Source organism: Bison bison, unplaced genomic scaffold, assembly GCF_000754665.1.
Source record: "Bison bison bison isolate TAMUID 2011002044 unplaced genomic scaffold, Bison_UMD1.0 scf7180017864475, whole genome shotgun sequence".
NCBI classification, from domain to species: domain Eukaryota; kingdom Metazoa; phylum Chordata; class Mammalia; order Artiodactyla; family Bovidae; genus Bison; species Bison bison.
This window is the reverse complement of record NW_011495036.1, coordinates 1,806,502-1,834,155: the sequence shown is the minus strand read 5'-3', so window position 1 is coordinate 1,834,155 and position 27,654 is coordinate 1,806,502. Positions and strand designations below refer to the sequence as shown.

Sequence of the window (27,654 nt, the reverse complement as noted above, 5' to 3'; positions counted from 1 at the left end):
CCCAAGGCCGTCTGCTACTTCCAGGATAGGTGGGGATTCTCTTCTGAAGTCCCCCAAGCAAGCCCAGATGCCTTCGTTATCCTGGGCATCCCTAGGGAGAAGTAACAATGGGCAGTGGTCCCCACCCCACAGCTGGGTACACTGAGAAGGTGATGGGCTGAATCATCCTGAATGGCAGGAAGATGAAGATGGAGCCAAGTGTTCTGTGGTCCAGCCCAGCATCCATCCCCAGGCCACCCGGAGGCGATGGTTTCTTGGTAATGGACTCAGCACCATCTGAGATGATGATTCAATACCTATTGAATTCACGAGCACTTGCGCTGGTAGAGATTTGGTAACAGCTGTCTTTATTGGATTGAGCAGGAAGTTCGTCAAGAGAAATTGAAGTTCCTCGGCGTCTCGTGTCATTAGCAACAGCTCAGCTTGTCTTGTCATTAGCAAAGTTGTAAGAGACATCTGGGCTTTGAGATGTTCCATTTACTTCAACCATCGTCTGACTAGAATAGTTAAATTTCCACCTGAGTTCTGTGGCTTGTTTTTCGAAAGCCTGGATGAATCTGTTTTCAATTCCCCTACAACTTATATGGAAACAGGTAGAAGAGTTGAATGATAAAATAAAACATGTAATAAAACTAAAATGGGGAAACGTTCGGAACCCTGGCTGCTGCTGCTCAGTCGCGTCTGACTCTTTGCGACCCCATGGACTGTAGCCCTCCAGGCTCCTCTGTTCCTGGGGATTCTCCAGGCCAGAATACTGGAGTGGGATTCCATGCCCTCCTCCAGGGGATCTTTCCAACCCAGGGATTGAACCCAGGCCTGCCACATTGCGGGAGGATTCTTTACCGTCTGGATCACCAGGGAAGCCCAAGAATACTGGAGTGAGTAGCCTATCCCTTCTCCAGGGGACCTTCCCGACCCAGAAATTGGACCAGGGTTTGTTTCCCACGTTAAGGCAGATTCTTTACCAGGTGAGCTACTAAGGGAACCCCCTCTGAACCCTGGACTCATACTCAAATGCTTTTCCAATCATCTACAAACTTTCCCAAATCAGCTGCACAATTTTTGGCATGTCTTTTCCTGTTCTGAAAAAGCTAGATGGGGCAGACAACAGCTGCCAGGTTCTGGGAAGGCACAACACGTAAGTTCTGGCCAGTGCCCACTGTGGCTAGCCATCATCATGTGGACCTGCAGTCACTGTGGCACCTCCGGGCGGCGGGCAAACGCCTGGAGTCATGCAGCCAGCACACTAAGGTATACACACAGCACTCAGTGATGCTGGCGGAAGGCAACTCGGGCCAATACCAATGGTGGGTCTCCACACTGCTTTTCATAGCTGCCTGGCAAAAGCAGCTAATGCAATTTCTTGTGCATGAAATCCATCCACTGAATCAATGAAAGGGATCTGCCGCTGAGATGACCGAAGAGAGAAGATGCAAGGGCCCAGGACGGGGCCTCAGTAAATTCCACCGTCAACAAAGGGGCTGGGCAGGGGAGGAACCCACAGACGAGGAGGAAGGGCAGCTGCCCCGGGACGGGGTGGCAGGTGTCACGGAGGGTGGCAGGTGAGGGCAGGACCAGCATGCAGAGTGGCCAATGGACAGGGGCCAGTCACTGGTGAGGTGGTGAGAGCCGGAAGGCCGTAGTGGGGAAGGGAGTGCGAAGCGGCAAAAATTAAAACAAAGAGCCCCTCGATCGCACAAGGTGTCTAGAGCCCTGACTTCATGGAACTGCTGAGAAATGGCCAGCAGTCTGACCACCCCGCCTGGCGAGGGCTGCGTCGGCCCCTGACGGTTGGGTCACCCCTCCCTGGAAGACCCCCCTCGGCCGCTGCATCACCGGAGCTCAGCATCTCCACCTCAGGCACGGTTTCCTCCTGCCTTCCTGCGGCCGCTGGCCCCTTTCCTTCGGCAGGAGCTTCCCCGGGCCGCCCTAACAAATCCCCGCAGTACTGGTGGCTTGCAATCAGCGGAGGTCTTTATTCTTTCCCAGCTCTGGATGCTGAGAACCTAACATCTGGGCTGAAGTCGGGGTGCTGGCAGGGGTGGGCTCGCCGGAGGCTCCAGGGAGAACCCGTTTCCTACTTCCCCGGCATCTGCTGGCTTGTGGTTCCATCACGGCGGCCTTGGGATCCCTCCGCCCCACCCTCCTCTGGTCCTCCACTGCGCGTGCGCTCGGGTCCACGCCGCCGCCTCAAGAGGATAAAAGCAGCTCCTTTCAGGGCCCAAAGGGGATGGTCCACGATCCCCACTCTGAAGATGCTTAACCACCCTGCAAACCCCTTCCTGCCTCTTAAGGTAGATCCACATTGCCAAAAAATTGATGCTTTTGAACTGTGGTGCTGGAGAAGACTCTCCAGAATCCCTTGAACTCCAAGGAGATCCAACCAGTCCATCCTAAAGGAGATCAGTCCTGAATATTCATTGGAAGAACTGATGTGGAAGCTGAAACTCTAATACTTTGGCCACCTGATGTGAAGAACTGGCTCACTGGAAAAGACCCTGATGCTGGGAAAGACTGAAGGTGGGAAAAGAAGGGGACGACGGAGGATGAGATGGTTGGATGGCATCACTGACTCAATGGACATGGGTTTGAGTAAGCTCTGGGAGTTGGCGATGGACAGGGAGGCCTGGCGTGCTGCAGTCCATGGGGTCACAAACAGTCAGACATGACTGAGCGACTGAACTGACAGGCCAGGGACTCTGACGTGAATACTTTGGGGGTTGGGGGGGAGGTACCTCTCACCCGCCACACCATCTCAGGCCGCGGCTGTGCAATCTGTCATTTCAAGACTAATTTTCCTAGCACTGATGGGGGGAGCCCACCAAAGGCATACTGCCTTCCCCCCAGTCCCCATCCAGCAGCTTTTCTGATTAGTTTGAATAAAATTCTGAATGACTTTTCATTCATAAAAAAAAAAAAAAGACCATTTTAAGACTTGTCTCTCAATTTAGGCTTTTTTTTTTTTAAGAAGGCTTTGTAGTTGGGAAAATGGATACATGAGATTTAGGAATGGATCTTTATAAGTGCAGCTTACTTTTGCTAATCTTCCAGAAAAGAAAAGGGGATCCATAAAAGGAGCCTATATGGCCCTTTGTGATTTTTGTCAGCTGTATCTATTGGTATCAATTCCTTTATTTCCCAAGAGGAATCGATGCACCAAGCAGATAGACTTGCGTCTCCCAGTCTACCAACCTGCAGGCCAGTCTGTAGCCTCAGCTCCCTGGTGATCAGAGATTCGGGAAGGGGGCTGCTGACAGGTGAAGGATGTCACGTGCACACGGGCAGTAGATGCAGCCAGGCCTCCTGGACTTTATCCTGCACACACACCACTCCCAGGAAGGCCCAGGGACGCCACAGCTGACGTTCCTGGTCTAAACGGTCAGAACCAGAGATGCTGGTCTAAATGCCCAGAACCAGGGCAGCAGGGGCACCCAGATATTTAGGGAAGAGATCTCAACAAGGGGCGGGGTCTGGAGACCACCTCCTGTCTCTGGGGTTGGTGAATCCAGGCTGGCAGATGCTGGCGGAGAAAGGAGTGCTGAGAAGTCATAAAGACACCGAGGAAAGTAAACCATGTAGAAATTGTTCGGGGGTCTTTTTAAAGCAGGTTATTAACGAGGGTTCAGAATAAAGTGCCAACTTTGCTTGTGAAGTATTAAATGACTGGTTTGACGAGATGGACATAGAACGTTTATCACGAGGTGGGGGGATCACAGGTGATTTTAACTGGCTTCCTTCACACTTTTCTGTATTTTCACAAACAAGTGTTATCCTAGTCAGGAACATGAACATTTAAATATATATAAATAGATGACACATGAAATATGCATGTGTATTTGCATGGAAATTGATGTGAGCTGACTCTGTTAACGGAAGAAAGTGAAAGTTGCTCAGTCGTATCCGACTCTTTGTGACCCCATGGACTGTAGCCCGCCAGGCTCCTCTGTCCATGGGATTCTCCAGGCAAGAATACTGGAGGGGATTGCCATGTCCTTCTCCAGGGGATCTTCCTGACCCAGGGATCAAACTGGGGTCTCCTGCATTGCAGGTGGATTCTTTACCAGCTGAGCCACCAAGGCAGCCCCTCTGAAGAGCAAAACCCCACAGGAAGGGTAACAGGTTAGGAGATGACAGTCATGTACCTCCACCCGCCCCTGCAGTGCAGGACTCACTCATGTAGCCTGGGCCTTGTGCAACCTGACAGTCAGCAAAGCTACAGAACAAGGAGCCCCGCTTCCCTACTGCTACCTGGCCAGGTAGGCGGGGGCAGCACACACCCGAGTCCTACTCCTGAGACTGGCTCTTTTCCACGCTCCCTCCTTACTTGGACCATTGTGTTTATAGCAGGTGAGTTAGTGATGTATCCCCTGGAACGATTTCCTTGGTCCATCATCTTACCTCCTCAACGTCCCACAGGTTCCTGCGGCATGCAGCAGTGTGACCTGTGTGTCTAACTGCGTTTCTCTGGGAACCACGTGGGGACAAAGGCCCCCCAGGAGGGAGACACCCTGGGAAAAAGCAAGGTCTCCAGGAGAAGAGCCCCTGGCTCACAGTTTCCAACCTATTTTATGGGCATTTTCACCCCTGTTTATTCTGAACTACCTGATTCACCAGGATATTCGCTGAGGATATTTCACCCCCAGGGATATGTTTATGAGATCACTGTTCTCCCAAATGTCCTCTAGCAGTGGACTTTCCTTCTTTTGGAAAAACTTCATCAGGCAACACCAACACAGAAAGATGCAGCTGACTGCTCTGGCTGAGTTGGGGTCCAGCCCCCTGGAGCCCTTGCGCAGAATACAAGGGGTCCCAGGGAACTGTTTATGCCCACTGACCCTCAAGGATGTGTGCGTTGCCAGCCTCACTGTGGAGCCGGGCTCACTTTCTGCCAGGCCTGTGGACCCACCTCGGTGACTTTGCGAGTGGTTTCATGCAGGAAGTGTGTACTGAACTCAAGGGAAATACCTGCAAACTTGGGCCCCGCCCCATCTCCACACACCCCAGCTGGTCTCTCACGGGCAGGGGCTGGTAAACAGTCTCTGGTTCTGAAAGCCCGTCTGTGAAAGCTGTCCTCCAGGGGGCATCTCATGTCTTATTCAGGTGAATGTACCCACTTCTACCCAACTCCTCTTCTTGCTCAAAATATTTTGCTCCGTTCCAACTCTCCCGAGGACTGAAAATCGTGGGACTCTCTAAATTCTATTCTCTTATCAATTTTGATCATTCCATTTGTAAGTAACCCGATAAAAGAACACCTGTACAGAAAAGCCTGTGGCTCGATACGTTTCTCACTGGAGGCACCAAATGTGTAACTAATCCCATTTTCCAAATAAACTGAAAATTTTCTGAGCTGAGATGCTACCACGTCTAATGGGAATTACGCAGTGGGAGAAAATAAAAAGGTGGAAGCAAAACATAAATAAGTGGAAAGTAAGAGGGAGAAGTTACCAACCTGAGCAGGGAAATGAACTAACAGAACAAAATAAAGCAAAAAGTCAACAGCATCATCTCAAGAAATTCACAGACTGGCCCGAGGCAAGTGGATCACTTTCTCTCAGAGACTCTCCTGTCTGCATCCCCAGCCCACTGCTGATCCACAGAGGAGGCAGCTACTGCCTGTTCTCCAGAAGGGCCCCCAACACCACAGGGGCCTACAGACCCCCTCAGTGATGCTGCTCGCCTGCGCAGCAAAGACCATCCAGGTTTCTCCAAACTGACCAACTCCCTCCCTCCTACCCGGGAATGTCAGCCTGACTGTTGTCTGTCTCATCTTTAACTGCCAGGCTGCGCGAAGAGCCCACGGCCTCCCCCAAACCGGGAGGCTGGTGGCCAAGGGCCACACCCCAATCCTACACAGACACCTGCCCTGCCTGGGTGCTGGTGAGCGGCCTGGGCGCCACCTGCCTTCAGATCTAGGGTGCAGACCCTAAAGTGGGGTGCCCGGGCCAACAGAACTCTTGGTGGCTTCTGTCAAATGAGAATGATGGACCAAGTAAACCCATTTATTATACTAATTTACTGTATTATTTATTATAATAAATCCATATATAAAAATAAGTGTAACTTTGGCTGAAACTTTCTTTGCTTCTTCTGTAAAGTTAGATGCAAGACAAAATCAGGAAAAAAGGGATTTGGGTCCCTTTAACCACAGATTACATCATCTCATCTTTGAAAATTTTATTCTCCTCCCCATTCCAATGAGCGGATGAAACTTCTTTTACTTCTGCCTTCGTGCACTGCTGATGCAGTAACTTCACATACTTTATGGACTGGATCTTATTACAGGGGTCTAAATCGCCTCTTACACCAGTGTGTTAGTTTTATGATGTCTGTATTCTGCACAGAGTCGGCAAAAGCTACAATTACGCGAGAATCATCCTTATGAGCGCTTAGGGTGCCTCCTAGTGGCAGCTCACTGAATTATTAAACTGAGGACTTTTGCTGTTATTTTCACTGAATCTCAGAGATCCTGGCACAGATCTAGTTCTACTGCCTACATATCCTATCATGGAAAGAAAACAGTCTGTGTGAATGTGTTTTTGTTAGGTAGCGTATCAGAAATACTTCTTGATTTATAATTCATAATTATAGCACTGCATTTAAGCCAAGATTCCTCACGGGTGAAATGGCTTTCATTAAAAAATAACCCTAAAGGAAATCAGTCCTGAATATTTATTGGACAGACTGATGCTGAAGCTGAAACTCCAGTACTTTGGCCACCTGATGTGAAGAACTGACTCATTTGAAAAGACCCTGATGCTGGGAAAGACTGAAGGCAGGAGGAAAAGGGGACGACAGAGGATGATGGTTGGATGGCATCACCAACTCGATGGACATGAGTTTGAGTAAGCTCTGGGAGTTGGCAATGGAAAGGGAGGCCTGGTGTGCTGCAGTCCATGGGCTCCCAAAGAGTTGGACACAACTGAGTGACTGAATTGAACTGAATGATCACTTACTGGAGCACTTTCATTCGCTGCTGCTGCTGCTGCTAAGTCGATTCAGTCGTGTCCGACTCTGTGCAACCCCACAGACGGCAGCCCATCAGGCTCCACCATCCCTGGGATTCTCCAGGCAAGAACACTGGAGCAGGTTGCCATTTCCTTCTCCAATGCATGAAAGTGAAAAGTGAAAGCGAAGTCGCTCAGTCGTGTCTGACTCTTAGCGACCCCATGGACTGCAGCCTACCAGGCTCCTCCATCCATGGGATTTTCCAAGCAAGAGTGCTCGGTTTAAAAATGTAATCAGTGGCTTTTAAGAATTACATTTTCAGGACAAAGGTGAAACCTGTGCCGCCAACAGAGGCAGACCCCATTTCCAGTTTCTGCTTTGCTACTAAGGGGGCTTCCTGCCTGGAATGGCCCCATGAGTCCTGCAGGCCTGTCTATAAAGTGAGGGGTGAAAAGAAAAGGCCTCGGCTCCTTCCCGATGTGAAATCCTACAAGCCTGCAGGCCAGGCAAGAAAAGAACTTAAATGCAGAAGACACCCTGGTATTTCATTTAAGGATGAAATCTTGGTGGGGGCATGGGAGTATTCCCTAACATCCAGACGACTGCATCAGTGCTCAGGATTTTTTCATTCAGTTTACAGACAATGTTATACATAGGGAATCTCCTGAAATTCCAGTGTTCACAGGAAAGAAGCCTCCCTGAACCATGGCTGCACTGGGAGCAGAGCAGGATCAGGCCACAGGGCTCCCTGCAGACGGAAATGCACACGAGAGAGACACGCAGCCCCGGGCCCCCGGCCAGGGGCCAAACCCAAGGACCTGGGCCCTCCCTGCTTCCCTCAGAAGGCACCCAGAACGTCTGTCTCCACGGTGACACGTGACACGGGCAGGCTGGTGAGAAAGCTCTGAGGACATCCAGCCGCCAAGGTCACAGCTCTGTCCAGGGCTGGGGACCAGGTTCTGGGCTGGCGGCCCTCTCGGGGTGCTGGTGCTCAGAGAACCTGCCTGGTCCACCGAGAGGGCAAGGACCTCTGTAGGAGCAGCAAGGTAAAGATTATTAAAAAATAATATTTTTACCACTCCCAGGAGACTGGCTGCCACCTCCTAAATAGTCAGCTGACTGTAGGAAATGCGCTTATCTTTTGTATTAAGGGACAGACCTGTTGGAAGTTAATATCTGAAAAAAAAAATCCACTAGAAACTGTGGTTATTTTCTGTCTATAAACAATAAGCACTTTTAAAATGAAAATATCCAGGGTGGCCAGTGGGCAGAAAAGACATCTGCTGGAGGAAACCAGAGTTGGTTCAGACTCCCTGGAAGGCTGAGGCTTTAAAGCTTTGCAAGTCGCTGACCAGTAGTCTGATGTCCAGAGGTGTGTCCCAAAGAAATGATGAAGGATGGAGATGAGGCTTTAGGCAAAGAGTCACCCACTGAAGCATTCATTCTAAAAACAATAAATAAATGGCTGGGGTGGGTAGGGGCGCATGACCATTAAATGTCTAGTAGATTGGACAAAAAGGTTGTTATAGTGACTCAATGGAATGCAGTATAAAAATTAGAAATTATCTTGTAGCAAAAGTATTTTTGTGAAAAAGCAGATTGCAAAACATTACAAAGCCCAAGACTGTGTCTATGCGAACACATGGGCACCCATGCTCACACACCCCGCCAGGCTTTGACGATACCAGCCACTGCATGGTGGTCTGACCGGTGGCATTTATTTCCATATTTCACATCCTTTAAAAACTATTTCTGTTGTCTTTGGCAAGTCTCATAAAACTCAAAACTTACTCATCAAGGTTTTTACATCTTTGTCTCTGCTAGACAAATGTACACTCCGTTTTCCACAGTTTACTTTTCCGGGACTCAGGGAAGACCACGGATCAAGGTATTAATGCATTGCTCCCCTCTTCACCAAGTTGCCAGCTCTCTGCACTAAATACACAAACTAACCGCGGACTCCAGAGCCTGGTCTCTAGGGACCCCGAGCATCTGCTAGGAGCCTGGCTCCCCGACTCACTCCTGGAGCCGGGGTCTGCCAGGCTCACCCAGTACATAGCATGTAGAAAATACCCAAGCCCACGGGGACAAGGTACCAAGTCCCGTGTCAGAGCATCTCACAAGGTAAAAGCCAACCTCCCTGAGGAATACTTTCACCTTTCACGAAATGAACCGATTTGGTGCTGCTAACCTGGTGGGTCCTGAGCGGTTCCTCAGTGAGCAAAGGTCACTCAAAATCTGGCTATGTCAGAAAACAGACTTGTGGTTGCCAAGGCGGAGGGGGCTGGGGGATGGATGGAGCGGGAGCGGGTTAGGAGATGTCACTATTATATAGAGAATGGATAAAGAACAGCAAGGGCTACTGTGCAGCTCAGGGCACGACATTCAACATCCTATGATAAACCATAACAGAAAAGAATCTATATGATGTAACTAAATCGCTTTGCTGTACACCAGAGATGAACACAACATTGTAAACCAACGATACTTCCATTTAAAAATACCTGGCTAGAGTCCATGCTCTGTAAGTGAAAAAAATGTTATAAAAAACAGAAGACTTCAAAGAACTTGGAAACATCAGCCAGAGATGGTAACAACTTCTGATGACCCTAGGGAAAGCATATCTTCATGTCCTTTTGATCAGAGACTCTGCTGGAGGGTTAAATAGGTCAAAAAGCACACCACCGTTTAATCATCAGAAAAACATTCGAAAGAGCAGAATGCCATGGCATTATGAACAGATTATGAACAAAAATAAAAGCCATTTGTATGCATTAATGATACATCAAGCTAATTCAAGCTGGCTAAAGTCATTAGGAGGAATCCTGGGGCAAAACACGGCTCTGATGCCACGCTGCAGCAACGTAGTCAGAGAACCATTTTCGGTGGCATTGATAAAATTAATTCTATGAGCAAAAGAGAGGCTCTGAACAAGAGGATCTAAACAGAGCACATCTACTAACAGTGTGCTTAATGCTCGAGTTGGCAGTGTGGGAGTTAATCCCGGCAGCTCTGTGCACACAGGAGCGCCGGGGCCCACGCGACGCTCCCGAGGAAAGCAGCACAGCATGAAAAACCCCAGACTTAGGGAACCAACTGCCAGAAAAGATCAAAGCCTCTATCAACACAACAGTCCATGGCACCGTGAGATAAGAGATGGCTTCCTGTCTCTTGCTGTTTATAATATCATCAATTTTAACGAAGATTTTAAGATGATGCCTACGTTATGTTTTAAAGGACTGAGAGGCCTCTCCTTGTGATGATTCCTTCTACGTGTTTCAGAAACTAGTTTAAGAACTATCAAGTTTCACACCTGATTGGGTATCGCGATGGCCAGTGGCTGCAGTCTGTGGAGTATGAACCACACTGATAATCTAGAAATTCCCCTCTACCTAAAAACTGTCATTTTGGATAAGTGATGTTTTTTTAAAAAAACTGTATATAGGGCTCCAGTTGCTTCACAGTGTGGTGTTTGTTTCCGCTGTCCAGCCAGGTGAATCAGCTACATCTGTATACACATCCCCTCTTTTTGGGATTTCCTTTCCATTTAGGTCACCACAGAGCGCTGAGTAGAGTTTCCTAAGATAAACAGTAGGTTCTCATTAGTCACCTATTTTATTCATAGCAGCATATATATGGGCTTCCCTGGTGGCTCAGGGGTTAAGAATCTACCTGCCAATGCAGGAGACGTGGGTTCGATACCTGCCTGGGTTGGGAAAATGCCCTGGAGGAGGAAATGGCAACCCCCTCCAATATTCTTCCTGGGACATCCCATGGACAGAGGCCGCGGATGGGCTACAGTCCACAGGGTCAGAGAGTCAGACACATATAAACAACAAGTGTATATATGTCGATTCCAGTTTTTTAAGCAAATCCATCGATAGTCGAAAGAGGTAACTCCTCTTTAAAAGTCAGTCCTCTGGGCCCATTGAACATAATGTGAAATAAGCTCTTACTTCCAGACAAAGAGACTTCAGATAAGGGACAAGCTGATTACATACCAGTGACAAATTAATAATCATATTTTAAGACACTTGGGTTCTTCAAGGTTCATTACCTCTTAGCCCCACATTAGTGGGTGCAGACCGGCTATTGGTCCCACCTTGACACATTCCCCACCTGTTCACTGTGTTTGGAAGATCTGGTCACAAACCACGTGCCAGACACCAGGCTTGCCTGTAACACGTGGGTTTAAAACTTCCCACCCCTAAGAACTTGAACTCAATTTTTTTTTCCCCTGAAGAGTAACTCAAAAGTTTTCCTATTGTTTTTGTTATCTCTGAGAATTCAGCTTACTATACCAAATGCTGCTATTTTAGTTTTGCCATTCATGCGTTATTTCAATTTGTTAATTTCTTGCTTAAGAAACTGACTGAAATTGAAAACACATATACAAGTGGTACTGACAATGTGATGCTTTATAAAAGTAGTTACTATAAATCATGTACACACTTTCTCATTCAAACATAAACAAGAGCTACACCACCAACAGAGAGACCCCCCTCCCCAAATCTACGTATTCCCCCCTCCACTATACACTACACACACACCCTCCACCCACAGGTTCAATCAAAACTCTACTCCATATCAGGGATCTTTGAAATTCGGTGAGAAATTATCAAGGATGAATCAGACGTGGCCTCTTCAGGGACAACTTACAAATTCTAATTTCTAGTGGATTAGACCATGTAAAGAGCTACCCGGCAGTGACAGCGGGTGACACCTGTGGTTAATGACGACAGCAGGGTAGCCACCAAACCGGGGTCAGAGCACCTTCTTAGACTCAAACAGCTAACTTAGACGAACCTGTGACCGTTTTCCTTTTCTACCTACACCCCTCCACTGAGCATCACCCTAGGCAAGTAACCGTTCTCACGTCATCCCTATTCTTGGAGAATTTTAAACTAGTCTGGCAGTTCAGTCGCTCAGTCGTGTCCGACTCTTTGAGACACAAGAACCCAAGAACCACAGCACGCCAGGCCTCCCTGTCCATCACCAACTCCCGGAGTCCACCCAAACCCATGCCCACCGAGTCGGTGATGCCATCCAACCATCTCATCCTCCGTCGTCCCCTTCTCCTCCTGCCCTCAAACTTTCCCAGCAAACTAGTAAACCCCTTCAAAAAGTGTAACTCAAGCAGCTGAACCTTTTTCGCCCCATCCTAACCGACACTAACCACCCAACTGGCCTGGGAAATTTGGCATATCCAGCTCTCACTGCAGAGTGAGCTGTGGGTGTGGGACTGGGGAGGGGGTGTAGACATGACCCTGATGGGCACAGAGGTGCCGTGAAGACAGAAAAAGGACACACTGGCCTGGCACCAGCAATCTGATGTGACTGCAGGATGCCAACCCCACAAAGAAGGCAGTTTCCAGGCCTCATAAGATCTGTCTTACATCATAAGCCCTTAAACTGTGGTATAAATATCAGTCACTACTACAAAGGATAAAAAGTACGTGTTAACAGATGGCGACTCACAAGTTTACCTTGTCAATATATATTAAATATATTTATATGTGTGGACACACATGGCTTGCTTTTGAACATGAAAAATCTTTGAAAGTACTCCTTTGGAAAAGAAAATATATTTATACATTGGAGCCACTTTATTATCTATGGTTTTTCCAATAATCATATATTGATATGAGAGTTGCACTGTAAAGAAGGCTGAGTGCAGAAGAACTGATGCTTCTGAACCGTGGTGTTGGAGAAGACTCTTGAGAGTCCCTTGGACTGCAAGGAGATCCAACCAGTCCATCCTAAAGGAAATCAACCCTGAACATTCATTGGAAGGACTGGTGCTGAAGCTGAAAGTCCGATACTTTGGCCTCCTGATGTGAAGAGCCAATTCAGTGGAAAAGACCCTGATGCTGGGAAAAACCGAAGGCAGAAGGGGGCGACAGAGGATGAGATGGTTGGATGGCATCACTGACTCGATGGACATGAGTTTGGGTAAACTCTGGGAGTTGGTGATGGACAGGGAGGCCTGGCGTGCTGCGGCTCATGCGGTTGCAAAGAGTCAGACACGACTGAGCGACTGAACTGAATTGAAGTAAAAAAAGAAAAAAGAAATCCAGATAAACTTGAGTCCGTGAATGGGCAGTGAATCTGTGAGCTAAACCACGGCCTTCACCCCCATCCCCACCCCCCACCTGCGGGACCCAAATGCTTACTGTTTAAATTTTATTTTTATTTAATTTTTGGTATGCTGGATCTTTGTGGCTGTGCGGGCTCTTCTCTAGCTGTGGCACACGGACTTAGTTGCCCTGCGGCACGTGAGATCTTCCTGGACCAGGGACTGAACGCCTGTCTCCTGCACTGGCAGGCAGATTCTTTACCACCGAGCCACCAGGGAGGCCCATGGTGCTTTGTTCTAACAACACGGTTAAGGCTCTGGGCTCTTGGCTCCCAGACTGGGGCTCAGTGAAGGCGACGGCCTTTGGTAGAGCTACATGACTCTTCTTGAGTTCTTTAGCTCCAGAACTTTGCCCGTTTTTTCTCTTGAAGATTAAAATGGATGGCTGTTCTTAATTATTTCTAAGTACTGAGAATACTCCCCACTTGGCTGATACCTACTTTTACCAACTAACAAGGAAAGAGCTGATGATCAACAAACTAAAACACATGTCACCTAATCACTGTATAAAATAGAGGGCCTTCCCTGGTGGCTCAGACGGTAAAGCGTCTGCTTGCAAGGCGGGAGACCTGGGCTTGATCCATAGGTCGGGAAGATCCCCTAGAAAAGGAAATGGCAACCCAATCCAGTACTCTTGCCTGGAGAATTCCATGGACAGAGGAGCCTGGTAGGCTACAGGCCATGGGATCGCAAAGAGTCAAACACAACTGAGCAACTTCACACACACACACACACAAAACACCAATTTTACTTTAAAAAACTTATTTCCATGTAAATAAAAATATTTTAAGGATAAAAATCACAACAGAGATGGAAGTTGCAGTAATGCAGATGTTATTTCCTTTGCAGACTCTGTACAATTCAAGTACTTAATAGCAATTTCTAGAATAATAACAAAACATATGGGAAATCCAAGCCTGTGCAAGCTCACACTTTGGGTTGAACTTGCTTCACCAGTGGAATCACTGAGCAGCTGTCACAGCAAGGAGGCATTGTGGGGTTCTACCCGATGACTTCTGGAAAGATCCCTCCTCCTGCTCCCCTTGCCTGGGGTCCACCGTGAGGGTGAGACAGGCGTGCCCCAGCACACAGGGGGCCTGCCCACTGCCTGGGATGTTCTGGAAGCCCAGCGGGGAAGCTTCATCACTCGTCATCCCTGAATATTAATCAGCTTATTATGTATGAGGTGAATTCATTTATTCATGGAGAGGTCACGTTTGCAAATCTCCATCAATGTACAAGCAAAGCCGTCACATGGAAAAGACTCATCCACACAACTAAATTCCGATCCTCTATGTCGGAACTGTGGTGTTGGAGAAGACTCTTGAGAGTCCCTTGGACAGCAAGGAGATCCAACCAGTCCATCCTAGAGAAAATCAGTCCTGAATGTTCTTTGGAAGGACTGATACTGAAGCCGAAACTCCGATACTTTGGCCACCTGATGTGAAGAACAGACTTATTGGAAAAGACCCTGATGCTGGGAAAGATTGAAGGCGGGAGAAGGGGATGACAGAGGATGAGATGGTTGCATGGCATCACTGAGTCAATGACTTTGTGTGTGGACATGAGTTTGAGCTCCAGGAGTTGGTGATGGACAGGGAGATCTGGCATGCTTCAGTCCATGGGGTCGCAAAGAATGGGACGACTGAGCGACTGAACTGAAATGACATCAGGGATGGGCAGAAATTCTGTGAAAGGCCACGGAGCAAGTATCTGGGACTCCCCTGGCCACCAGATATCACGGGAACCACTCACTTCTGTGGTCACACCCACAGGCAACTCAGCCCTCCTGCAGCCTATAAACAAAGAAGCCTGTTATTAGAGACAGGCTGTGGGCCAGGCTTGAACCCTGGGGTCCTGTCTGGGGACCTTTCATCACGTAACCCCTTGGGGGTGTCTGCTTTTCCATGGCCGACAGCTACCTTGCCCGCTGGAGGTCACTTCTCGGGAGAGCCCGTGTGCTTCCTTGCACAATTCTGCATCTGCTCACTAAGGTTCAAGGAGCCGCAGACGCTGGCCCTGCATGGTTTTCTGGTGGGGGTGTCTGCTCCCCAGCACAGGTGGGGACGGTCCACGTAAATGTAAGGTGAGGGATGAAGGGACACAAGATCCCAGGGTCTGGGGCTGTCCTCAGTGGAAGCCTGAGCTGTAAGGGGTAGGCAGGGACTAACAGGAGAAACGTGCTGAGACACACAAGAGGCTGGTGATCACCTGTGAGGCAGACAAGCGGAAAATGAGGGCAAGCTTACAAAGCAGCTGACTGCTGAGCCAAGTGGAAGAAAACGCAAAGTTAAAAAATGGATGCCAAGGTTTGAAATTTAATAAAATGATGAAAGCAAGCGTGGAACTCCTGCGATTTAATCTGAAAACTTGCTTGGACATTTAAAAGGAGAGCATACGTTGCCTGGTTTGGAGCCGTGCCGGGAGCAACCCTGCATTGCTGCTCTTCTGGGCTCGAGCAGTCTCCCCAGGACCAATGCACCGTGAGACTCCAGGACCCCGGCAGTAAGGGGACCTCTGATGAGATCGCCTGGCCTCCCTGCTCGGCCCCAACACGCCTCGGCACCGGAGCTGGGGATGCGAAGCTCGGTCTAACCCAGATTCACCCAGAAGAGGCGGAGGCCGAGGATTTGCTTCCCGACCCCTCCCCCACCCCCCGCCCCGCAATCAGAAACGGGACCCTTTGCCAGGAGCATCCTTGTCCCAGGCCTGGGATGCTAACCACCGCTGGACCCCCCAGCCCAGACCTGGGGTGGGGGTTGGGGAGATCTTCCCCTCCCTGCTGACTGCCTCCCCACCCCCCACCTCCTGCTCCTCTCCACCTGCACTCCCCTCTCGCCTCCAGCGACTCATCTCCCATCAAGAGCCTGTCCATGACTGTTTATCCCTCGGGCGACCTTCGGTTCCTTCAGGAGACATTTCCTACCTGAGGCACGGCCGTCCTGGAGCTAAGAGATCAAGACTGAGGCGACAAGAAGTCACTTCCGAACGCTGGAGCCGGCTCCCGCCACCAGCCTAAGGCGCTGTTACTTTTGGCCAGACCCGACTCTGTTCTTTCCCTTTCCTGTCTTCCTAACATGAAACCTTTCAGTCGCTCAGTAGCTCAGTCGTGTCCAACCCTTAGCAACCTCATAAATTGCAGCACGCCAGGCCTCCCTGTCCATCACCAACTCCCGGAGTTCACCCAAACCCATGTCCATTGAGTCAGTGATGCCATCCAACCATCTCATCCTCTGTCGTCCCCTTCTCCTCCCGCCTTCGATCTTTCCCAGCATCCGGGTCTTTTCAAATGAGTCAGCTCTTCGCATCAGGTGGCCAAAGTACTGGAATTTCAGCTTCAGCATCATTCCTTCCAATGAACACTCAAGACTGATCTCCTTTAGGATGGACTGGTTGGATCTCCTTGCAGTCCAAGGGACTCTCAAGAGTCTTCTCCAACACTACAGTTCAAAAGCATCGATTCTTCGGCGCTCAGCTTTCTTTATAGTCCAACTCTCACATCCACACATGACCACTGGAAAAACCATAGCCTTGACTAGACAGACCTTTGTTGGCAAAGTAATGTCTCTGCTTTTTAATATGCTGTCTAGGTTGGTCATAACTTTCCTGCCAAGGAGTAAGCGTCTTTTAATTTCATGGCTGCAGTTACCATCTGCAGTTATTTTGGAGCCCCCCAAAATGAAGTCTGCCACTGTTTCCACGTTTCCCTATCTATTTGCCATGAAGTGATGGGACCAGATGCCATGATCTTAGTTTTCTGAATGTTGAGCTTTAAGCCAACTTTTTCACTCTCCTGTTTCACTTTCATCAAGAGGCTCTTTAGTTCTTCACTTGCTGCCATTTAAACCCTTTTTTTTAAAGGGGTTGAATGAAGACTGAGCATCTACAGTGAAGCAGAAATGATGTGCGCGCATGTGTGTGTGTCTTGCATGTTCTGTGCATAAAGAACGGTCCCTGATAAAGGTCACCCACGGGACACACGGAACTGGCGGCTGGACTGTCTCAGGATGCTCAGGGGTCCCCAAGTGCGGCCTGGCACCGAGGCACCACCCCCACAGGCAGGGCCGCCGCCCGCCCCGCACGGCGCGCACGTACCGTCCTGGAAGACGCGCTCCACGTTCAGCCCGTACGTGGCGCACGTCTCGTAGTACGTGCACCTCTTCAGGTCGCTGGAGAGCTTCCGTGCCCGCGCGTCGTCGATGACCCGCGGGTTGGTGGAGCTGATGGCGTCTGCAACAGACGGACAAGAGGCGACACGGTGACCTCAGGCGGCCTGAGGGCGCCCCGCCACCCACGGCCCCAAGGAGCTCAAAGCCCGCCCCTCGCTCAGCAGTGAGGGGACTGTTCTCAGGACCTGGAGTGATCAAAGCATAGTTTATCCCCACTCAGCTCAGACATGGGATGGCCAGCTGTCCCAGAGGGCCCTGTTCCTGAACAGGAAATAAAAGCATGTCCGCAAAGACCGGGAGGGAAGGGTGAGATGCAAAAGTGTTAGTGGCTCAGTCGTGTGTGACTCTGTGACCCCCGACACATGGACTGTAGCCCTCCAGGCTCCTCTGTCCATGGGATTCTCCAGGCAAGAATACTGGAGTGGCTTGCTATGTCCTTCTCCAGGGCATCTTCCCGACCCGGGGATCAAACCTGGGTGCATTGCAGGCGGATTCTTTACCATCTGAGCCACCAGGGGAGGGAAGGGTAAGGGTTAAATAAATGTGGTTCCCGAAGAAAACCACACGGTCACTACGTGAGTGGCCGTCTATGCACAGGCACCCGCGAAACACGCCCCTCCACCAGCACCAACCCCTCCAGGCGCCCTCGGCGCTGGACACGCGCTCGAGGAGGCCCTGCAGGTGCCTGTCCCATTCAGGCACAGGAAACCCCAGCGAACCAGAGGGACAGAAGTCTGTGTTCTCACGGAGTTGGTGTCAGGTCAGCCGGGGAAGGGGCGGAAAGTGAGACAGAGCCGAGAAAGGACCAGGGTTGTAGGTGGGGCACAGGGCGGGAGACGGGTCAGGAGGGCAGGGGTCAGGGAAGTGTGCCTGCAGGAGGTGGCGTGGCGTGGCAGCGGTCCGGGGCAGGGGGTGGCCAAGCATCTCGGGTTTAAGGGCGATCCAAGGCTGAGAGCAGGAGTGGGAGTGACCTGGGGGGCTAGAGGGGGCCACAGACGAGTGTGCCAGCCACATCGGGTCTGAACAGATGGCCTGGGTGGGCGGGCACCCCCACCTCCTGCAGGATCTGTGTACAGATGGGGAGATCTGGGCAGCAAAACAGACATCGGGCACCAGCCACTGGTCTCCCGATAAAATAAACCCCATGCCCCCACTATTCGTTTTTAGCTTGGCCTGCATGAGCCCCCTGCTCCATTCATTCCAGGACTACCAAGTTACAGGGAGGGGGAGGGGGTCGGGGGCAGCCACGCGCCCGCACGCAGGACCAGAGGAACAGCCCAGATGCTCCAGCCACAGTGCTACCATGAGATGAAATGGGCTTTTCAGGGACGAAACACGCTTTTCAGGGACTGTTTCTGATGCGACATTTTTTCCTGAGGGCATGAAGGCTCCTGAGGTACAGGAAACACCCAAGAGCTCTTTAAAGAAAAGCCCACAAGCGGAAGTCTTCTCCGCTAGTCCAGGAAACAGCAGCAGACAAGACACTAACAACCTCTCAAATGTTGGCTGCAGCACAGGAAATGCACGAGGCGCTCAGCCTTTTCAGTATTAAATAGGAGAGGCATCTCCAGGGAATGGTACACTGACTTTGTGTTCACTTTCTCTTTTTCCTTACTCCCTGTTTGCTTTTCCTAGCCCCGTGGAACAGATTTAACTGACAGTTCTGAATGACTCCCAGGAAAACTAACTATGGCCTGTCAGAGGGATTAATTCAAACAGTATCTCATCCTGTCTCACCTGCTGCTGCTGCTGCTGCTAAGTCACTTCAGTCGTGTCTGACTCTGTGCGACCCCATAGACGGCAGCCCACCAGGCTTCCCCGTCCCTGGGATTCTCCTGGCAAGAACACTGGAGTGGGTCCTGTCTCACCTACAGATTAATAAACCTGACTTCGATTTCATAAAGTGAAAGTGCAGTTGCTCAGTCGTGTCTGACTCGTTGCGACCCCGTGGACTGTAGCCCACCAGGCTCCTCCGTCCATGGGATTCTCCAGGCAAGAATACTGGAGTGGGTTGCCATTTCCTTCTCCAGGGGAATCTTCCCGACCCAGGGACTGAACCCTGGTCTCCTGCATTGCAGGCAGACGCTTTAACCTCTGAGCTACCAGGGAAGCTCCGAGATTTCATAACACCTAAGGAAAAGAAATATTTTTTTTTAAGGTGGAAACATCTTTTAGGAAAACAGTACAAAAACAGTTAGAAACCCAGGATTTTCAAACGCTGTGGTGTATGTAAACTAGAAAATAAATGCACAGAGCATTCATCCAGCTTAGAATGTATCCTCACCGGGTTCCCCACAATGACCGCAGCCTCCTTCCCTGGTGGGTGCCCACCCCATCTCTGTCCCATCCGGCTTCCACGGCACGGCGTCACGTGTCAGAAACAGACCCTACACTGGGGCGCTCTTTTTGTCTGTCTCACTCCTGAGACTCTGCATCTTTCATCTCTTTTTACAGCTCAGGTTTCACCCTCAAATCAACGCGACCCGCCCGTCTCTAAAACAGGCCATGTTTAACAAACCCCATCGCCTGGGCCCTGGTGAAAATCCTCCAGCTCCCCGATGCGACCCGGGAGAGAGCACATCCACCCACCGCCGGGTGAGGCCCCGCACCCCACGTGTCCTTGAACAATGAACTTGATTCTCCTTTACCTTCTGCACCCCATAACCTCCGACGGGGCCACAGGCCCCAGCCACCTCGGGGGGCTCGGGGGGAATCTGAGATGCCCTCACCACTGTCTGATGCCCCATGCGGTCTGCACAGCAGCAGGATCTGTGTGCAGGGTTCACAGAACACGAACCCACAAGGAGCTAACAGTCCCCGAGGGTGGAACCTTCCAGAAGCCCGCACTCACTCCACCTTCCCACCATGGGGGCTTCTAGGGTGCTCTGGGAATCGGAGGTCTGGGTGATGACCCCTCAGGTGAGGACTGTCCCTCCTGAAAACACTCAAGTCCTGCTCCTTTGGGGTGTGGCTCTGCTGAAATCCCAACAGGTCTGAGACAAGCCCTCCAGCCACAGACGCGTATAAAACTGAAGGAATGAAAGGGGGCTGGTTTCTGACCTCAGAGTCCCCAGAGGGACTTCCCCAGCCTTTACAGCCATCTCCGGGGCACCACGAGGCCCAGATCATCCTGGCGGGAGACGAGGTCGGATTCCCCTTCAGCTGGGGCGGGACACACAGGAGCGACACGCACCTCCAAGGTCAGCGGCCGGCAAAGACACCCCAGCAGGACCTCAGGAAGGTGGGCCACACGGGGAAACAGAAGGAAGGAAACCAGCCTCGTGGTCGACATTGCTGTGCCCACAGATGCCTCCAGGGCCCCGTGAGAGTTCCTCCCTCCAAAGCCTGGCAGCATCAGTCCAGAGGCAGGGAGCCCGGGTCTGCGTGGCCCCCAGACTCACCACTCTCTACACCCAATCACACAGCGGCAGAAGACAGACAGCAACTGGTCAAGGCAGCTTTCTGGCTCGGACTGAATGCCTCTCTTGCCTTTACTCTGGGGACCCAACTGCACAAGGGCACTGTGTGTCCTGAGCGTAGACCCCCGAACCCAGGGAGCCGGTAAGGAGATGCCCACACAGACGGCGTGTTGGCTCAGAAACACCCCGGGAAGTCCTGCAGGGAGAGGCAGCTCACTGAAAACTAACGGCCTCGATCTCCAGGCAGCTTGGAAAGCAAGATCCGATTTCAGATGAGCGGCCCACTACAAAACGTTATGTGTCAAGAAGTTTTAGTCCCTTCACTGTACATCCAAAAGTATCACAACACTGTCTGGTAATCAGCTATAACCCAATACAAAATAAAAAGTTAAAAAAAAAAATTTATTTTTAGGAAGTCAAACACCCAATCCTGCACTTGTCCGAACACAAAGCAAGGGCTCCTTGCGGGTGCGCCTTGTCTCGCAGTGACCACTAGAGGGCGCGTTGGGCATTAAAAATCTCTCATGTCAGCTGAGTACAGAATTGATGCTTTTGAGCTGCGGTGTTGGAGAAGACTCTTTAGAGTCCCTTGAACTGCAAGGAGATCCAACCAGTCCATCCTAAAGGAAATCAGTCCTGAGTGTTCATTGGAAGGACTGATGTTGAAGCTGAAACTCCAATACTTTGGCCACCTGATGAGAAGAACTGACTCACTGGAAAAAGATTCTGATGGTGGGAAAGATCAAAGGTGGGAGGACAGGGGGACGACAGAGGATGAGATGATTGGATGCCATCACCGACTCAATGGACGTGGGTTTGGGTGGACTCCGGGAGTTGGTGATGGACAGGGAAGACTGGCATGCTGCGGTTCATGGGGTCACAAAGAGTCAGACACGACTGAGCGACTGAATGGACTGAACTGAACTGAAGTCCCAAGTTGGTCTAAACCCATCTCTACTCTGAAGGCTTCAGTTATGAGACCACTGGTCACGACATATATGCTTGGCGGGGGATGAGGTCCCCTCTATGAGTCCCCAACTCACATTTTGCATCTAGCACCCTGAGAAGATGCCTTTAGTTTATTCCACCCTTTTTTTTTTTACCCCCAACACACTTCCCCACTCCATGATCTTGGCTTATCCTACCAAGGCGTGGATTACCCTGCTCTCAGTCACATCAGACCTGGTGCCCTGCATATAGCTAACTGGTCCTGCTGCTCAAACACAGTGAGTTTCTTATCTGAAGAAGTCTCACATCAGGGCACGCAAGGGCAGACTGGATGTGCTCATTCCAAAGGAATTAACAAAAACAGAACCTGCAAAAAGAAATGAAGGGATAAATCCAGGGTTTCTTGGACATGATTATTTTTTAAGTTCCTCATTTTTCTGATAAAGCGGTTTTAAAGTTAACCTTCACCTGGTTTCCCTGGTGGCTCAGCTGGTAAAGAATCCGCCTGCAACTGGGTTCAATCCCTGGGTTGGGAAGATCCCCTGGAGAAGGGAATGGTTACCCACACTCCAGTATTCTGGCCTGGAGAACTCCATGGACCGTACAGTCCATGGGGGTCGCAAAGAGTCCGACATGACTGAGCAACTTGCACTTTCATCTGACTTTCTAAAACAATCCCTGTGACCCCTTAGTTAAGCCCCCAGCAGATACCAGCACATCAATGAATCTATGATCAAGAGTGTCCTAGGTGATGTCACTTTACTAACAGATCAAGTTTTACGTGACCTAGAAAAAAATACAAAATGTACCTGTGCAGTAAGATTCTATGCTCTCTGAGGGATCTGCTAAAAATGAGATTTGGATCATAAGACATTAAGAAATACAGCAGAATAAAATGAAACTCGGCAATGTATGAAAAATCAGTATTAAAGGTGCAAACGTTAACAGAAGTAACTTTTTAGGTTGCTTATAAATCATACTACTTTATGACAGAGAGAATTAAGATGCCCTAATATAGAAATTAGGCTTTCTTTCTTTCTGAAGCCCTTGGGGGTGTAGCAATGTGTTTTGTTTTCAAGTTGCCAAGTGATTTCTCCACTGAACCAAATGAGGAGATAGGATGATTGCCATTTCAGGGATTCTCCCTCTAAAAAGTAAGATTTCAGCAGGAAATTATTTCTTCTTTAGACTGTCTGCAAACCGCCCCCATCTCTGAAAACACAGGCCAGGAAGCCACTGACGAGGCTCAGTGGCCAGACCCCATGAGCCCCACCTGCCCAGAGATGCCACTCACCCTGGGTCCCCACCAGGACCAACGGGATCTCGCTCGTGTTCCGGTAGCTGGCCATGCGGCTGTAGTAGTGGTAAACGGTCTGGAAACTGATCTCATCCTCCAAGCTGAAGACAAATATGACGGCGTCCACCCACATGGCAAACTGGGGAGAAAGAGGGCAGGTGAGCAGGTGGCGAGGAGGGAGGAGACAGAAGGAAGGAGCAGCATTGGGTCACCTTCGTGAGCACAGGCAGGGGGGCCACGCGTGGCGTCCAGCTTCTACCGAAACCTACTTCTGAAGCATCACTAATGCCCTTCTCATCCTTGGCACAACACACCTGGGTCAGGGCCCACACCTGCTTCCCATCCAGGCCACCGTGTCTCCAAAGTCAAACCAGACCTTCTTCCCCACGGGAATGTCCACCCCTGTACCCACTCGGCCTATGGAAAGCACCCAGCACACACAGAGCCGACCTGGGGACGGATAGGCGGGGGGACCCCGCAGCTTCCTGCTGCACCCTAAATAGCCTTCAGAGACCCCCCAGGAAGCCACGCTGGGACCCTGAGAAGGGGCTCCTTCTCTGGGGGCCCACAGCTCAGAAGTCCTCCACCCCCAACAGAAGAGGTCTTCGTATTGTCAAGATCTGCTGCGGATGAACTATAGCACCCTTCGTGGGAATTACGACCCACTGCCAGAGACATTGACCAAACCAGTGAACAAAATGAGCAAAAAGGAGGGGGAAAAACGAAAACCCCACAGTGGCCCGGCTCTTTTATCATTTTATTCTTGTGTTACCTGCATCCAGCTGAATTCACATCAGATCCTCTTTCTGGCAAATCAGCCGGAGGCACACGTTAGCTCCTGTGATACCCACAGTCACCTTGGAAAGCTGGAGCCAAGTGACTGAAGGACCCCAGGACTCAGAGCTCCCCAGGGTCACACACACGGCACCAGGTACCATCTGGAGCCTGACGCCCTCCTCTTTAATGAAAGACCCAAGTGAAAATGGGGGGAAAAAAATCCCATGTGCTTTTTCTAAAAGAAGCTGCAGCTCCAACGCAAGTTCTGATGGTCAAGGCATCAGCTCTAATACATTTGGGCAAAGTTTCCATTGGTTAAGCTGGCCTGCTAAGTCACTTCAGTCATGTTCTACTCTTTGCAACCCCATGGACTGCAGCCCTCCAGGCTCCTCTGTCCATGGAATTCTCCAGGCAAGAACACTGGGGTAGGTTGCCATGCCCTCCTCCAGGGGATCTTCCTGATCCAGGGATCAAACCTGCACCTCTTATGTCTCCTGCATTGGCAGGTGGGTTCTCTACCTTTAGCGCCACCTGGGAGCCCAAGCTCTGACTTCTACGTAGAAATGAGAAGGGTATTCAGTTACCCGTGGAGATTCTATGTGACAGGACAGAATTAAACCTGAAGTTCAGATGATAACGACTAAACAGTAACAACAGCGATCACGGCTGATGAAACCTTCAGGGTAGGGTGGTGCGCTGGGCCCCCAATTCCTCAAGCTGGAGTTCCCTCTCCAGGGTGGACCTGGAGCCCCTGGGGACAGGTCTCATCACTATCTCTGGTCCAGGTGGCCGGCTCGCTGGTCTACCACTGGAGTCAGGAAAAAAAAGCACCGTGTCTGTGCCTCTCTGGACCCACCAGTGTCCATCCCTGGGCAGCGACCCTGGACAGCAGCGGCCCTGAAGCCACTCAGCCAGCTCCGACATGCATTTCTGCACGTCTCTCAACTTTCTTCTTAGACTCTTAATGGTCGGAGCCGAGGTGTGCTCTCTCAGTGTGGAATTGCCCCTGCATACTCGGAAACGTGTATAAGCTGGAAAGGCGGAAAATCAGCCCAGGTGACTCCCGCACTTCACCGATGTCATTCACCTGTTCCCAGCCGCCGCCGAGGGAGCCCTGGTGACAGCAAGACAGACGTCCCACGGGTGAGGGTCGACTAAGACTCATTTAGCTTCACTGCCATCACAAAGCGTCCAGGACACTGTCAGATGTCAAGCCTGTCCTGCTCGAAGTAACAGACATGCACTGACCACGAGCTCTCACAGCTTCGTAACCTACTTCTTTCCATGTTTAACCTGTCTTTAATGTTTCCTTATTACTAGCATTGACTACGCTGTTTCATCAAAGCTAAAGAAATCTTTTCCATACTTTCACATCTTTGCTATCAGAACGTACCTTAAGGACTGCTTTCTTTCATGACTTGACAGTATTTTTCTTTTAAATACTGGCATAGCTTATAATCAGTGACACTTTAGACTCGCTGGAACATGGTAACTCCACACCACTTTTCTGTAGAGCCACACACCCCTCATTGTATGGAGTTCTAGAACTTTAACAACCCCCATATTCAACATCGTTCACTTAAATCACTAAATTTAAGTGCACTTTCACAAACGGGTAAGTTCAAGAAAGAACATCAGGAATATTTTTAATATTAAGTTTGCATTAATCAGTCTTGACTATTACTAGCCCTTACCTCCTTTAAAGTGTTTAACTGGTAAATTATTATAGAAATAAAGCCATAAACTAGGGAGTCAGTAAACCAAAGAAAGAAAATTTTCACACTCAGGCTGGCTTTTTTCCTCCACAATGCCCATTTTTCAAGGAACTCTCAGAGAAGTCACACCATGCTGCAGCCTCTGGTTTTCAGTGGGGAATGACCTGAGCTGTGAAGCCTGGTGGGCAGCCTGGTTGTGGTGTTCAGATTTCCAAATTCCACCCAGCTTTCTAAGTGACTGCACTGCTCCAGAGCAAATGGCAACCCACTCCAGTATTCTCTCCTGGAGAATCCCTTGGACAGAGGAGCCTGGCGGGCTACTGTCCATGGGGGTCACAAAGGGTCAGACACAACTGCAGTGACTTAGCATGCTCTCGAGATGGAACACTTATAAGAAAACGGTGGGAAGCTATAGAAACTTCCAGATACCAAGGCCACTGAGTTGACAAATCAGTGCAAAAGCTGCTCTTCCTTCCTTCCTAGAAAAAGAAAGGGAACATCAGCCACACAGACCAAACTGTCCCTCCAGGTTTCTGGAAAAACAGAATTAGCCTCTCCCCAACGCTAGGCAGCATATTAAAGTGCAGAGACATGACCTTGCCAACAAAGGTCCGCAGTGGCACCCCACTCCAGTCCTCTCGCCTGGAAACTCCCATGGACGCAGGAGTCTGGTGGGCTGCAGTCCATGGGGTTGCTGAGAGTTGGACACAACTGAGCGACTTCACTTTCACTTTCCACTTTCATGCATTGGAGAAGGAAAAGGCAACCCACTCCAGTGTTCTTGCCTGGAGAATCCCAGGGACGGGGGAGCCTGGTGGGCTGCTGTCTATGGGATCACACAGAGTCATACACGACTGAAGTGACTTAGCATAGCATAGCATGGTTCTTCTAGTGGTCATGTATGGATGTGAGAGTCGGACTGTGAAGAAAGCTGAGCGCCGAAGAATTGATGCTTTTGAACTGTGGTGTTGGAGAAGACTCTTGAGTCCCTTAGGCTACAAGGAGATCCAACCAGTCCATCCTAAAGGAAATGAGTCCTGACTATTCACTTGAAGGACTGATGTTGAAGCTGAAACTCCAACACTTTGGCCACCTGATGTGAAGAACTGACTCACTGGAAAAGATCCTGATGCTGGGAAAGACTGAAGGCAGGAGGAGAAGGGGACAACAGAAGACAAGATGGTTGGATGGCATCACCAACTCAATGGACGTGAGTCTGAGTAAATTCCGGGAGTTGGTGATGGACAGGGAGGCCTGGGGTGCTGCGGTCCATGGGGTCGCAGAGTCGGACACGACTGAGCAACTAAACTGAACTGAGAAACCTCAGTCACAGGAAACATTTCCAGGGGCCGCTCTTTCAACTCTTCTGTGCACACCTGCAGAGACAGAGCCTCAAGGAGGAGCCAGAGGCACACGCGGGTCCCCAGTGCGGGTGCTGTACTCACCTGGGCCTCCGGGGGGCCACCTTCATCTCGGATCAGCAGCAGATAGCTTTGTCCGTCGACGACAATCTCTTTCTTGAACCTGCCACCTGCCACACACACACACACACACAAAACACCTGGTTACACAGGAAAGACAGAGCGTGGGGGGGCAAACAGACGTGGGCTTCGCTTGTGGAAAAATACGCCCTAGACTGCGGCCCTGGAGGCAGCCCTGAGTGTTTAGGAGTAGCTTCAGATCTGTCTCCAGCAACCACTGGGCTTTGGAAGGACTACTGCCACTCCAGATTCCAATAGTCGTCTTTAAGAACCCATGATCGTTTGGAGTTAGAACACACAGGCTCCGCGCAAGGCCAGGATCGCTCGGGACTCAGGAGGGTGGAGCGCTCATGCGGGCTTTGTGTGCAGATTCGGGATGTCTCTCTCTCCCTGGGAACCCGGCTGATACAGAGTCCAAAAATGGAGAGCATCGAAATTCCTCATTCTCTCCTTGGGTTCAGGAAACCGAAACGAAATTTTCTTGTGCTGTGAAAAGGGCGGGGGCCTGGTCTCCACCGCGTGGACAAATCCCAGGGCTGAGAATCTCTGTATTCTCCTCAAGGGAAACCCAGTTCTTGGAGGGGAAACACACAACAGCATGGGGATGGCGTTTCCGTGTTCACAGGGCACAAGGGAGGGGCTGCTACCACACACGGGTTAGACAGAAGCTACTGGACGACACCTGCGCGAGACACAGCGGGCGGCTGGCGACAGACAGCGTTAGAGACCTCGCGGGGTCAGGGGCGGGGCGGCCCGGCCGCGTG

At 50.4% G+C, this 27,654-nt stretch overlaps 1 protein-coding gene across 1 annotated transcript in view; it reads right to left on the bottom strand.

Moving 5' to 3' along the window:
- The window catches only part of AGAP1 (ArfGAP with GTPase domain, ankyrin repeat and PH domain 1), a gene marked incomplete at its 5' end in the record, with an annotated part of 374,015 nt that overhangs the window by 318,336 nt on the left and 28,025 nt on the right, over positions 1-27,654 (bottom strand). The window contains 3 exon segments of the mRNA XM_010862065.1: positions 17,180-17,314; positions 22,915-23,056; positions 26,855-26,940. Coding sequence (XP_010860367.1) covers positions 17,180-17,314; positions 22,915-23,056; positions 26,855-26,940 — 363 coding nt within the window.